The sequence below is a fragment of the Atta colombica genome, unplaced genomic scaffold, assembly GCF_001594045.1.
Source record: "Atta colombica isolate Treedump-2 unplaced genomic scaffold, Acol1.0 scaffold197, whole genome shotgun sequence".
Taxonomy (NCBI): domain Eukaryota; kingdom Metazoa; phylum Arthropoda; class Insecta; order Hymenoptera; family Formicidae; genus Atta; species Atta colombica.
In genome coordinates this window covers 179,732-194,330 of record NW_017259290.1, presented here as the reverse complement: position 1 = coordinate 194,330, position 14,599 = coordinate 179,732, and the positions used below count along the sequence as shown (strand labels likewise).

At 29.9% G+C, this 14,599-nt stretch overlaps 2 protein-coding genes across 3 annotated transcripts; one reads left to right on the top strand and one right to left on the bottom strand.

The window, feature by feature from the left end:
• The first annotated feature begins 3,737 nt into the window (after positions 1 to 3,737).
• LOC108686853 lies at positions 3,738 to 6,557 on the top strand. Of its 2 annotated transcripts, XM_018192349.1 has the most exons (9): positions 3,738 to 4,105; positions 4,249 to 4,421; positions 4,484 to 4,593; positions 4,677 to 4,883; positions 4,953 to 5,138; positions 5,221 to 5,281; positions 5,362 to 5,527; positions 5,602 to 5,767; positions 6,001 to 6,557. In XM_018192349.1, exons 1-9 carry the CDS (start codon positions 3,815 to 3,817, stop codon positions 6,261 to 6,263), a joined length of 1,623 nt encoding a protein of 540 aa, XP_018047838.1. In that variant the 5' UTR covers positions 3,738 to 3,814; the 3' UTR covers positions 6,264 to 6,557. The 2 variants fall into 2 exon arrangements, with proteins under 2 accessions (XP_018047838.1, XP_018047837.1); XM_018192348.1 differs by having other exon boundaries at positions 4,677 to 5,138.
• LOC108686854 (multiple coagulation factor deficiency protein 2 homolog) lies at positions 6,541 to 9,036 on the bottom strand. Its single transcript, XM_018192351.1, has 6 exons — positions 8,901 to 9,036; positions 8,659 to 8,776; positions 8,303 to 8,347; positions 7,951 to 8,156; positions 7,672 to 7,820; positions 6,541 to 7,525 (listed from the first exon to the last, which is right to left on the bottom strand). Exons 2-6 carry the CDS (start codon positions 8,764 to 8,766, stop codon positions 7,353 to 7,355), a joined length of 681 nt encoding a protein of 226 aa, XP_018047840.1. The 5' UTR covers positions 8,767 to 8,776; positions 8,901 to 9,036; the 3' UTR covers positions 6,541 to 7,352.
• Between the last annotated feature and the right edge of the window lie 5,563 nt (positions 9,037 to 14,599).

Genomic DNA, 14,599 nt, shown 5'->3' with positions numbered 1-14,599 from the left:
TTTGTTAAAAGTCCATTAGTCCGATAACTTTAACGGCACTCCCGAAACAAACGCGCGACGCGATGAACCAGCTGCGGTTCGTTCACTTTTAATTAAATCGGCGGACGAGGGTACGTTAGCTTCCCCGTCGGATTTTTACACGAAGAAAACGATTTTGCTCAATATTTAAAAATTTATCTAGATATATATCATTGAGATAAATCCGAAAATTTTTAGATACTTAAGAAAAATCATTTTTTTCGTGTACCCATCCTCTGGGTACTGAGCCCTCTCACCACGTCCAGGTGTACCCGTGAGAGGGAAAATATCATCTGAAAAATGTAATACAATTATTATCTATATTACTAAGCAATTATCGGTTGACTTTTAGAAATAAATATCAAACAGATGTCAATTCGTCACCATTACAAAATAAATTCAGAGTTTATAAAAGGACTGAATCTCTTATTACGATGTCTGTAAGATATAATTAGAGTCAATGGAATGAGCTAGAGATTAACAAAAAAAAAAGAAATATATCTTTATTACCGACAAACAGTTCCAAAGTTACGCTTAATTTTTTACGAATCATATCACGAAGATGCACTAAAACGAAAAATTAAATTATTAATTACGAAAATTAAATTAATTGTTAAAATAGGAATAAATTCGCATAAATTGCGTTATTTGTATAAATGCGTTATTTGCATGAAGGTGTTAACGTAGCTTTTGACTATCGTGAGATACCGTTCGAAGAATAATCGAGAGTTATGCTCAAGCGAGACAAAAATGTTTTAACAAAAATAATTGTCGTCCGTAATTATTGCGAAATAGTAATAAATTTTATTTTTTCATCTCGATTCTTTTATGAATGTTAATTGTATGTGTAGTAACCTATGAGTATTCATAAAGTATAATGTTCCATATTATCTAGCATTTGTTACGATTACGTTTGAAAAAGAAATGTAAAGAAGAACGGCAGAGCTACCTACTTGTACGAGCTTCGGTAATGGAATGACTACGTATGGTAACTTCGCATAAACGTGACGCGCCCGCCCTTCCGCACCAAAACAATCCCCAAGGTTACGCGCCGATCATCTAACTGTCGAAATATTAACGTATATTACAAAATCAGTAAAATAATTTAGTCGTTACATTTTTAAGATTCTTCGATAAATAGCTTTATTGCACACGATCTTTGCTTTATTTCTTTTATTTTTCGTTACGCATATAACTCATCTATATCTTAGATATTTAAACTTGTGTTACAATAAACGATTAGTTTTAATAACTTATTTTTACACGAAATTCGCGCAATGTACGAAATATTTTTAACAAAAAATTAACGCATTTTAGTTTTTCGTTACTTTCGAATCGTAATCCGGTAATTTAATAAATCTAAATTTATGCATCGTATGCTTTTGATCTGAAAATAGAGAATGATATGCAAAGCCATCAACATGCATTTATGATCATTAAAGAGTACCGGTCTAAACGTGATAATTCGTAATTTCTAATTTATCATTTCGAGCGTGTGATAGTATAATTATATACACGAACGGCAATCACACGTTCACGGATCGAAAATTATAAGCACTGATCAATTTGCGTTCGTATATATATAATTTTTGTGGATTAATGCGACACGCGGATTGTTTCGTTCAATGTGTATCTCGTTCCGAGGTCATCGAGCGAATGCCGAAGTGATGACGTATAATCAACCACGCCGAGCGGCATGCTCCCCCACTCCTCGTCATTTAGATATCTTACTATTGTGTATGAAAAATATTCACGGTTTATTCATTTATTTATATTTTACATGATTTTTACAAACGGGTATCGTCATACAATTCGCGCTTTGCTTTGTGGCATATCTGGCACTAGTTTAATTCTATATATTATTTGCGCGGTTCTTTTTACAAATGTAATTGATAATTATTCATATGTGTGAGGTATTTTTAATATTCTAATGGTACATTATGTCTCAATTTTCATTATACTTTTAAATGATTTATACTTAAACAAAAATTGATAATATTTTATACATCCTTTATAAAGATATATGCAAATTTTCTTAATGTGTATTACAAACAATTTGCTCAATATAGCTTTGGTTAAAAGTATTAAATATCTTGTTAATTATTATTTAATTTTTCAGCTGAAAAATTAATTTATGACACTAATGTTGCTGCAAATTATTCTGTATTTCAAAAATTTTTTAAACATTTATATGTATAATATGCCGATCATGGTTCGGTAAAATGTTACGACTTATTTAAAATAAAAAATATATAATAGACTCGAGAAATTTATTTAAAACGCTAATAAGAAATAAGTCAAAAGTGTAGTTATTTAAAATAATAAATATTATTGTAAATAACTCTTTTATATTTTTAATTTAAAATATAATATATACTTAAATAACTTTATTCAATCCTTAGTATACATCTTAGTTTTCGGTTATAACCTTTATTATATACAAGTTGGGTCATTCGTGTTCTGAATTAATTTTCATCAGTTTTATAAGTACATAAAAATTATTAAACAATTTTTATATATATTTTGACATTTTTAGAAAATAAAATTTGTAAAGTTGTATATTTATAACGAATATATATAGTTCTGGAAAAAAATCAGGTGCTTCTGGAATTAAATCGCTGAAATCGCTGAAATAAATCTATAAAATTAATAGAGATTCAACGATTTCAACGATTTCAGCGATTTATTTTCATAAATTTTCAGAAATGTAGTTTGCACATTTATTTTTTCGGAGGGCAATAATATGCGGAAGCATTTTGCGGTTACTGCTTTAAGAAAAAGGCTCTTATATCTTTTCTTAGATTTCTCTCTGTACTTTTTACACTTAATTATAATATTTTATAATTATAATTATTTTATAATTATAATTATAAATATCTTCATTTTTACAATGTCTGAATACAGGTGATTTCAAGCAACATGAACAAATCTAATGTTAATCGTTTCAAATTATCGTTACAATCGCGATAAAAAATTGTTTGTTTCGATAATCACGGGCGATCCATAAAATAATTTAGATAGATTTTTAAAGATATGCTGTATTAATAATTTGATTTTAATTAAAGGCATTTGTAGAATAAATGTTCTTATATAATTTTCATTTCTGTGTAATAAAAAAAAGAATAATACTTTAAAAATATATCCTTCGACTTATAATGTCTGTTTTCTACCAATGCAGTTTAACTTTAATCTTTGTTTAACTAATTTTTCATTTTTTTCTAATTCAAAGAATTATATAATTAAATCGAGATTAATGGAAAAATTCTGTTTACATCTTGAATTTATTAGAAAGTGTTATTATGCGATTATATCTCGTATGTTTCTACAAAAATTATTGCGTTGCAATTACAATTTAAATTCTCGCGATGACATTTGATGACATTCGATCAGTATTAATCGACATGGACGCCACGAGTACGCTATGCACTTCGGTAACTTAATTAATAATTGATAATCTCGTTGTGAAGAAATTTAATTAGAGGAGACAAAAAAATTTAATTTACACGGAGACAAATAAAAAACGGAATAAAAAAAATAAAGAAGGAATTCCAGGCAGATCTATATGTATATTTTGATGTTTGAAGTCATGAAAGATGGAAAAGACACGTTGAATTTGTCGTCTGAGAAAGATTCGACTATCGATCGTGATATGGACGGAACCATGGAACAGCGGCCAGCGCGCGCAACTTGGATACTCCAGTTCATTGTGGAAGGGATTCTTCCACCATGCTCCAGTCTGCTCCAGAGTCCAATCCAGTGTGATGCATGGTGATGCATTGATGCATAAGCTGGAACGATGTTTGACGGAGCGTGTCAGATCGTTCCCTTGATTTTCATCATTGCGATTCTACACCGAGCTTACGGCGATAGTGTGATTCGAGCAAATGAGAAGAGGCACGGCGGCACGAACGACTATCAGATGTGCCTCGAGAGCTTCGATATTCATAAGGACAAAATTATTAGGACTCAGGACTCCCGTGATATGGGTGCCAAGTACTTGAATGTCTTAGACGTCGACTCCAGATTGGATTGTTTGAAGTACTGTTGCGAGACCGAGCGTTGCGATGTGTTCATCTTCGAAGAAAAGGTAAGACATGCACATTCAACACAATGTTATGTACATACACAGTGTATGGACAATGATTTTCATATTTTATTTAACTTGTTTTACTGGATTCTTTATCATTAGATCTATTATTCATCTATTCATCTCGTTATTTTGTTTTACAGAAACCGAGTAGCTGTTATCTTTTCCAGTGTGGTCCATTACATGACTTCAAATGCAAATTTACAAGGCATGCCAATTATACAAGCGCTGTGCGCACGAGTTATCCCATACAGAATGTACAAGTGGAAGAGGAAGTTAGGATATCTCAGCAGGAACACGAGTTAAAATCCCTTAGGTACATACTTTCAATGCTTTATTTTCCTCATCGATTTCGTGATTAATTATATTTTGTCTTAGGAAAAGCAATGAGATAACGTCAGATTATGGATTTACGGAAACACCTGTTAAATCTGTAGTCACACAAATATCAAAAATAATAATAACTACGCCAATACCGGTCAAGCCAGGTACATTTATTCGTTAATCTGAGTTGTAAAAAGCCGAAGAATTTCTAGATCAATACATAATATAAATCTTTCTTTAATAATAGCTTGTACCAGAAATCAATATGAGTGTCGTTCATCCGGAGATTGCATAGCTATATACAATGTTTGCGACGGTATTCCGCAGTGTGCAGATGGTTCCGATGAAGCGGCAGATCTTGTATGTCCTACGGAGAAACCGACAGTTCCTCCAATAATACAGATGCCACATCCGCCTGCCGATGTGCTCCGATATCAGCAAATAGTTAGTCAGCGTAAGCCTTTGCCTCCGTTTTATCCTGGACCGGAGATTAATCCTAAACCTTGGGATATACCGAATCTAGCCCATCAAATGTCGCAGCCGCAAAATATTTTATATCCTGGCCAACCGATAGAGGTGCCGCAAATGCAAATGCATAAGAATTACGGATCGTCAGGATATCAATGGGATTATCAGCCTTTATACGAGCAAAACAAGGATCCTTATGTTCCTAATACTGTTCACGAACAACATATAAATCCCTACGAACGTATGTAAAAAAATATTAATTATTATTCTGCCACGTATTTGTGATTGGGTTGTAAATTTTTATATTGTGAATATATTTTCAGAACAACCACACATATTTAATCACAAAGGCTCGAGCGTCATAGAAAATAATGAAGCGAATAGGTAATCTAAACTGTTATACTTTCTTCTGATTATTATAGTAAATTAAGACAGACTTTATTTTTTGATTAATTTTATGTTAGAGGGCTATATATGGAATCTAAACATCCGTATTCTCCATATTTTCCATTGTCAAATAAAGTGCCAGTTTGGCACGAAAATCCCCAATTTGCACCATCTGTTGCACCAAATTCTCAACCTAAGCAAGCTATAGAAAATCTTCCAATTACGACGACGCCTGCTTGTGATGTAAGTACGTCTCTCGGCAATTGGGAATTATTATAGAATCTTGAAAAATTATGCGAATAATTTTTCATTAATAGACCTCGGAGGAACATAAAAATGAATTGACAAATGAGAATAAAGAACCTGTAAAGAAAGAAAAAACCGATACATATTTAACACATGTAAAGAGCAAAAAAGTTACTGAAAAACCATCTTTATCAGCAAATGAGGTTACTAAACATAATCGTGCAAAAGAATCAAAAGGTAAATGCACAAATCTATTTTCAATAATAGCTTATCCCTAGCATCTTTTATATCTATATTTGCAAATAAATTATAGAAAAATTAGTCTTTGTTAAATGTGTGAACTCACGCAAATGCTATAACTATTATTATGCATTCTAAAGTTTTTTTTTTTTTTAAATAGACTTTGAATATCTTGTACAATGCATTTATCTGTTTCTGTTTCTGTTATAATAAGATTTAGATCCTTTCAGATCATAAAACTGTGATCGTAATTGAAGAGCATGCAAAGATACGCGAAAAACCCGACATTATTGCGGAGCATCTTCAAATAATTGAAAATGACGTTTTAAGGCCCAAAGGTGCCGTGGTGTCATTATCATTGGGACTTATCGCGACCGCGATCACAGCTGCTTTAATTGTTTGCCGATTAAGAGTAGTAAAACGACGAGGAAGATGCGGACACGGACCTTTTGCACATGATGCTGATTATTTAGTTAACGGAATGTATTTATAAATGAATATAAGTTGCTTATATACATTATATACATTAATTGCAATCTAGTCATTTTAATGCATTATTGCAATCTAGTCATTTAATGCATATTTATCAAATTTTCGTACCACATTGTACGTCCATGATTGAATTATTAAAATCTGTGAACAGATATATATATACACACACATATATATGTTAATCTGTAAAGATAAAGTTTTATTCACATTACATAAAGTTGTAAGTGTTTTTGTGATTATTGATAGCATTTTGATATAGAAATGTAAAAATCAATAAATTTATGAATTATTGTTATTATTACTGATTTTTCTATATACACATTATATTTATCCTTAGCTAAATATTTTTTTTAATAAAAAATTCCTGCCAAAGTTTTGGAATATAACATAATTAACAGAATTATAAACAATTTTGTCAATTAATACTAAATAATTGACGCTAGATAAAAGTACATTTATGCATTATTATTATTTTTATGCCTTATCAATATTATTCCTAAATATTCATTAGAAAACGAAACATTTATTATCTTAATATAAATATTATTCTGCAAATTACTATTTTATACATTCAACAATGAAAAAACTGATAAATGGCCATTTTATTTATTAACAGAGTTAGAGATATTCTATAAAATATTCTCATTTAAAAATAGTCTTCTGTATTAAAAAATTGAATTTAATAACGATAGAACATTAACCATCTTGAACAATAATGATGCGCAGAGTAAATATTATTCAAATTAATTTTGTCTAACGTAAATAACTAAGAGGAATTTTACTCCTCAATTATGTCTTTAATTGTACAATATTATTTTCAATTATACAATTGTTTCAATTTCTACTGTCTATAACATTAATATAAAAAAAAATTCTCCCTTTTTTCGTGTGTTCATCTATTTTCTTATTTATAATTTATAATTAAATCGATAAAGGATGCATTATCGCAAATATCGATTCATTATACATAGAATAAATGAGTCAATGATGCATCATTAAATAGTAATAATGAAAATCCAACAATCCCTGCATTCCTTCGGTTTTACAAAATCCTTTTAATCGCAGTTCGTAGAGTTTGGTTCATCAAAATTTATGTACGTGCATTAGCTGCGGCGTTCTGTTGAGCTCGAATAAATTCTGGATAATCGATGTAACCGTCATTGTTACCATCATCCATGCTAAGTATCGGATCTATCAACTGCACTAATTCTTCATCTTTGAATAATTTATCGCCTTGCACACTGGATTCCGAGCCACCTTGTTCTACGAATGTAAAGAAAATACTCAAAAATTCGATTATATGAGAAAAAATATACAACGAGAGAGAGAGAGAGAGAGAGAGAGAGAGAAAGAGAGAGAGAAAGAGAGAGAGAGGGAGAGAGAGAGGGAGAGAGAGACTTAGTTCGTACCATGCCAATGTATAAGAGACTTGATCAGCTCACAACCGTCTAATTTGTTGTTATTGTCTGCATCATGCATTTTGAAATAGTGAAACTGCAGCTCCTGATCTGTCATCTTGCTGGTATCTATTGGAACGTCAGCATGCTCAGCAATGTGTCTAAAAGAAAAGAAATGCTATCGTTATATAATTATTGTTATATTATATCTAATAATTATTATTATATATTATACATTCTTTATATATATATATATAGTTAAAATAAATTTTTATGTATCCAAATACCTACTGTTTTTCATGCTCTATATTGGCAGTATTAAGTAACTGAGGTGGCCCTTGATGACCATGCCCATGTGGTTGATGACCAGGCACTTGTTGAATGGATACTTGTTGATGTACAGGTACTTGCTGTTGCATAGGTACCTGTTGTACAGGTACTTGTTGCATCGGTACTTGCTGTTGCATAGGAACCTGCTGCTGTACTGGTACTTGATACTTGAACAGAATGTTATTAAATTAGATATTATTGAACTCAATACTTGATCCTGATTCATACACATATTGAAGAGAAAGCCAAATCTAAATTACAGTGATATATTGAAGATGATAGGTTCACATACACAGATAATGTAAATATCTACCTGTTGCTGTGGTACATGCTGCGCATGTTGCGGTACTTGAACATTCTAAAACAGAAAAATAAATATAAAATAATGTATAAATAAAAAATAAATAATACATGTATATCAAACTATTATAATACTAGATAACAGCTGTTTATTTTACGAATCATATTTTCAAGGATTTAGGTTCTTACAATTTCACTCTATATTTGGATGTTAAAAACACATGGGCTAATAATTAACTTAATTGTTTATTAATAGCTAAAATTAATTATATCGGCTTCACGCTTTGTTTGGAATCGGCTTCCATATCATGTGTACCAAGAAGCACTGCTAAACATATGTTAACCAATTGATTGAGAAAAGCGAGTTACCTGCTGATAATGCTGAGGCGGTACTCCCGGTGCGACTCTTTGCGCCTGGACGAGGATGTATTTGGATCCAAACGATCCGATTATCAGCGCGAACAATGTCCAATGCATCTTTGTTGCACTGTTCGAAAAAAAGAAAACAATGTACACGTTAGTCGATAGGCTCAAAGGATATCGTCGAGTGCTTGTGCGCTGTTTTGTACACTCGGCACGATCTAAATTAATCCTGCGATCGTAATGAATACCTTGTTTACGCTAGGAAATGTCTAGGTAGCTTGTCATCTGCGTGAACGTTTCGTTCATCAACTATTATGAGATTTCGAGCAAACCGCCGTTCTCAAATCACGTCCTCAGAAAAACGTGTAAACTGACGTGGACAGTACAGGATATACCGCGCGTAAAATCATGATGGAAGAAATTTAGGTGTGTTCATTTTTGAGACAAATTCGTACGATACTACGCAGATGCCAGACGCAGCCATTTAAATATTTGCACCGCGGTAATTTTGAATGGATTCCATAATATGAAAATCGAGAATCATTATCCAGGAGAATTGCTCTCGATATCGACGAGATATTATTAAAAATAGCTGATCTTAGATCTGAAAGTTCGCGTCTTTGTAAAAATTTAAGTTACTAACTTACAAGTTATTATTATACCCGGGAAGAAATGTTTTATGTAAAATTATATGTAATTATATAAAATTACATATAATTAGAATATAAAAAGATTGACATATTTTATATACTTTGCTTATAATTATATATAAAATATGTCCATTATTTATAACATTTTTCCCCGGGTAATGTTATTTTGTCTATAAGTTTGACATTATTTATAATTTTGAATTGATTATAAAAATTCTGCATATAATGATTACCCATTAAAATTTATTTTTAGAACTATTTCACAGAAACTCAAATATACACATAAGTAATAAAGACATCACAAAAAAGAAGAGACAAACTGTAGATATTAATAAAAAATTGTTTTAGTTTACTATTCCGTACATATCAATAAAATATCTAATAAATATAAGAAAATAATCAATGGCACAGTATTAAAGATAGCGTTAACAAAATGTGAAGTTTAATTAGAGTTCACAAAGATCCATTACCAATCGATACATAAAGTAATGTGATATATAGAATTGCGAGTGTTTGCAAAAATTGTGAAGCCTCGTATGTGGCAAAGCAAGCAAGTCAAGACAACAATATCTAAACATTGCAATCATATCGCTAGAGAAACATCAGATAGCTCAATGATGACAGATACCATAGATTACAACACAATCATGAATTTGATTAGCATACTGGACAGAGAAAGTAATTTTAAAAGATTGACTTCTGAAATGTTACACATTAAAACACAGAAAATGAGCCTAAATTAATTTACAAATAGATACACAATTTCTTGACAATTTCTTGATGCTTATACAGGGCTAGATAGTATTTAAAATAATTCCAATTTTAAATATGTATTTGAAAATGAAAATGGCATTTTGCATTTTCTTAAATGATTTTTGGAAAATCATTTTCATTTTACATTTGAAAAATGGAATCATATCTGTCATTTAACCATTTATAAAATAGATAAATGATTTTCCTATGTTTTCACAAATTTCCTTAGAATCGTTGACGTGTTATTTGTTTAAAAAAACCAAGAAATCCTCCATCTTCAAATAACGTCACTCTACATCTTATTATGAATATCTATGAAAAACTATGGATTTCTGAGACAAACAAATCTCACTCTATGTCTTACTACGAATATCTATAAAAAAATTAAGGATTTCTAAGATCTTATCTCAATCTATATAGTTTTCCTGTACTTTTTCGTAAACATTTTTTTTCGTAGGGAAGGAAAAACCATTTTGCATTTGAAAACTATTTAAAATATCTATTTATCCATTTTACATTTAAAATAGATTCAAAAAACCTATTTTGCATTTTGCACTTTAAATACACTTTTTAAAAGTATTTTACAATTAGTATTTTAAATGGAATTCGAAAAGTATTGTACCCAACCTTGTTGTACTTTGGTTCTTGAAACCATTTAGTACAAAATTTATTTATGACTAAAAACATTGCTCTTTGTTGATTATCAGATGAAGTATCAACGATGACACGTAGAATATTATTATTGTCTTAACTGACACATCAATCACACTCGTGAAATGAGAAGCATTGCGCATAATTGATACAATTGTTCATAATTTTAATTTTTGACGAAGAACGTAATTTTATAATGTGTTGACTATTGAATATGATTGTATAATCTATTTGCAATTTGATGAGTGATTATCCGTGCTCGTTTTTGTGCATACAAAGTTATCATAGATCATAGATCATTATTATTTAATTCGTAATGTTATTATATTAGCCTATCTTATGGAGCTTTCTTTGTTTTACCGGATTAACTAACCATGATGAAATATAAGGAAATATCGCATTAAGGCGGATGGTCGGCATCAGGATTGCACAGATTACAAAATAGTTTAATATTTAATTAATGTATTTCGTTGAGAATGACTTAAATCTAAGTCGAAACGCGTACGAAAATAAATAAATGTCAAAATAGAAGAGATAATATATTGAATGTTTACTCCCTGCTGTAAATTCTTACAAGAAAAAATTCTTGTGAGATCTTCTAAAAAAATTTTCACATACGAATTTCGGAAACACACAAAATTGTATAAGAATATATCGCATACGATATCTGTGAGTAAATCAAGAATCTTGCGTGAATCTTACACTCATGTTATATGAATTTTATAAGCATATTACTTGACTCTTACAAGCATTATTTGATTTAAAAGAATTCATTTTGGCTAAAAATTAATTCTTTTTATACAAATTGTATAAACGGCTTTTCTATCGACTAAATTTATAACGACTAAAGCAAATTTAATTTGAGAAAGAAGCATAAAAAGCTACACCAGTTATTATATGAAATTATAATTTATCAATTTATCGATAGTAATAATATACGTTTCGACTTTTTATTTAGCCATCTTCTGGCTATATATTATAAATATATAAATAAATAAATTTTTTAATTTTTCTCAATTATTTTTCATTTCATACATTCAATCCAGTTTCTGTTCGTTCAATAATTCCATTTCATTTATCGGGATGATACCTTTATTACTTTGAAGCATGTAAAGAAATTATTTCTTACTTAAGAGTATCTTATTAGACTATAAAGCAATTCAAATCTTTTTATTACGATATAAATCGTCGTATATGATTCATGTCAGATTCCTGTACCAACTTGAAAGATAAATTATTTCGGAATTATTGGATAAGTATAAAAATTTGTGCCTAATTTATTTAAAATTCAAACAGATGCTATTTTTGTTAAAAATAAAATAAAATCTAAATCTTACCTCTATCTGATGAGAGAATTTAAAAATCTGTTTTTTTAAATTGTGATGATTTTAACGGAGTAAAATTTTTAAAGTAAAAATATTCTTTTTATTTCATTTGTAACAAATGAAAAATCGAGGATTTTTTAAAAACGAATTTATAGAGAAATTAAAAAATGATTGTACATTAAATTAAAAAATTTTACATTAAAATATTTTTACATTAGAATTTTATATACTTTTACATTAGAAATTCAAAAATTTTACATTAGAATATTTTTACATTAGAATTTTACATACACATAACATACACATACTTTTACATTAGAAATTCAAAAATTTTTGCAAATTGTTTTTGAATACGTAACAAGTCCACAAAGTAAAGAAAAAATTTCCCGTTTTGTTTAACTCGTAGTTTTCTATATGTGAAAATTACAAAACTCATATAAAATAAAAAATATAATAACCATTCTAAAGTAGAGATTTCAAGCTTTAAAATTCTTTTTCTTAATTTAAATTTCGTTTATTTTTAACAAAATTGCTGTTTGAACTTTGAATAATAAATCGGAATTTTTACCAATATATATATTTTACCAATATATAATTTATCCAATATATACATTTTTTAAAATTGATAAATGATCTTTCATATAACACTTCAGCATATATAATTAATATCATATCTTAGATGAGCCTATAAAGAAATTATTTTTTAAAAGTTTTTTATAAGACTAAAGCAGATCTTATCGAATTGCTAAAGTATAAATGTTATTGTACAATAATAAAAAAGACAATCGGAATAAACATCGAGTGCCTGTGTGTTTCTGATATTTGGTTCCAACTACTTGAAGACAAATCTAGATATAATGTATCGCATACTTTTTATACGTGCACTGGCTGTGTTTATTTGTATTCTAGAAACATTAAATAAAATTTTTTAATTGCAATGATGTATTTTGCGTTTTACATAACATTATTTTAAAACTTATTAAATTCCCTTGAAAATGACCTGTTATTTTTTTAAATTCTGCCCATAGATTTCTAACATTTACCCAAAATGAACTCGATATCTCATAATAGGGACTCTCTCTCTCTCTCTCTCCCCCTCCCCCTCTAGTGCGCGTACGTGCGCGCGCGCGCGCGCTCGTGTGTGTGTGTGTGTGTGTGTGTGTGTGTGTGTGTATGTATATACTCTTAAATAATATTTTATAAAAGCTTGATGTTTTTTATGCTAAATAAGCGTTTTAGAAGCAAGCTTAAAAAATGTTTTGTTGGATCTGAAATAAATTTTTATTAGGTGTACAACTTTGCTTCCGCCATTTTTTTTCCGAAATTCGAGGCTTTATTGTAAAAAACTGGTTATACATTTATGATTCAAAGTATTCCATCGCTGGCCACTACTTTCTCCCATCTTTCGGGTAGCGTACGAATCCCGCGTCGAAAAAACTGGTCATCTTTTGAGGCTATCCACGAATCGATTCAATTTTTTACTTCTTGATAAGACCGGAAGTGCTGGTCAGCCAGGCCGTGTGCCATTGATCGAAACAAGTGATAGTCAGAGGAAGCAACGTCTGGAGAATACGGCGAGTGGAGGAGGACATCCCATTTCAACGTTTCCAAGTATGTCTTGTCCACTTTCGCAACATGGGGTCAAGCATTGTCATGCTGCAAAATCACTTTATCGTGTCTCTTGTTGTATTGCGGCCGTTTGTCTTTCAATGCTCGGCTCAAACGCATTAATTGCGTTCGATACCGATCGCCTGTGATTGTTTCAGTCGGTTTTAACAGTTCATAATACACTACGCCGAGCTGGTTCCACCAAATACAGAGCATGATCTTGGACGTCAAAATCACCGTTCTTGAAGCGTTGAAACCACTCACGACACGTTCTTTCACTAATAGCGACCTCCATAAGTATTTGAGAGCATTCGATGAGCAATAGTACGATTAATCTAAAATAAATATTTAAACATTTAATGATTATTACTTTAATATTTTTCGTTAATTATACATTGTACAATTTTTTGTACAATGTATAATTAACGAAAAATAAATATTTATTTTATTTGAAAACCATTTGCTTTTTTATTTTTGGGTAATGATATAAATAATGTAAATTTAAGTATACATATATGTAAAGAGTCGAATTTACATTATTTATATCTTAATGAGATACAGAAATGTAAAAGTAACAATTAGCGTTAAGACTTTTAAATATATCCGTAAGTTTTAATAAAATACTTATGTGTAGGACGAACTAATCGGAGTTGAAAGTCTTCTATTATTTTGCATTTTCGCAATAGTCAACGATATATTAATTCTTAAAATTTGTTGAATAAACGAATAAAATCGAGGTAAGATAATTTTAAGATTTCTTTCAAAGTTTGATCTTTATGAAATATCTTAAAGATGTTTCTTAAAGGACTCTTAAAGATATCTTAAAGATATCTTGTTTTCTATTTTAAATATTTTGTTTACTGGGTAACTAAAAAAAAGTTGTGAAAATAATAAAATAATAGAAGACTTTTCGATTCAGTTTAGTTTTTCTGTTCTATCTATATACGAGCTTTATCAAAA

What these genes read in the sequence shown, in the direction of transcription:
- LOC108686853 (XM_018192348.1), top strand. Translation starts at nt 3,815, where the DNA reads ATGTTTGACGGAGCGTGTCAGATCGTTCCCTTGATTTTCATCATTGCG. An exon ending in CACGAGTTAAAATCCCTTAG is followed by an intron (nt 4,422 to 4,483) that starts GTACATACTTTC and finishes ATTTTGTCTTAG; the next exon opens with GAAAAGCAATGAGATAACGT. An exon ending in GCCAATACCGGTCAAGCCAG is followed by an intron (nt 4,594 to 4,676) that starts GTACATTTATTC and finishes CTTTAATAATAG; the next exon opens with CTTGTACCAGAAATCAATAT.
- LOC108686854 (XM_018192351.1), bottom strand. Translation starts at nt 8,766, where the DNA reads ATGCATTGGACATTGTTCGCGCTGATAATCGGATCGTTTGGATCCAAA. An exon ending in AGCATGTACCACAGCAACAG is followed by an intron (nt 8,157 to 8,302) that starts GTAGATATTTAC and finishes ATTCTGTTCAAG; the next exon opens with TATCAAGTACCAGTACAGCA. An exon ending in AATATAGAGCATGAAAAACA is followed by an intron (nt 7,821 to 7,950) that starts GTAGGTATTTGG and finishes CTTTTCTTTTAG; the next exon opens with ACACATTGCTGAGCATGCTG.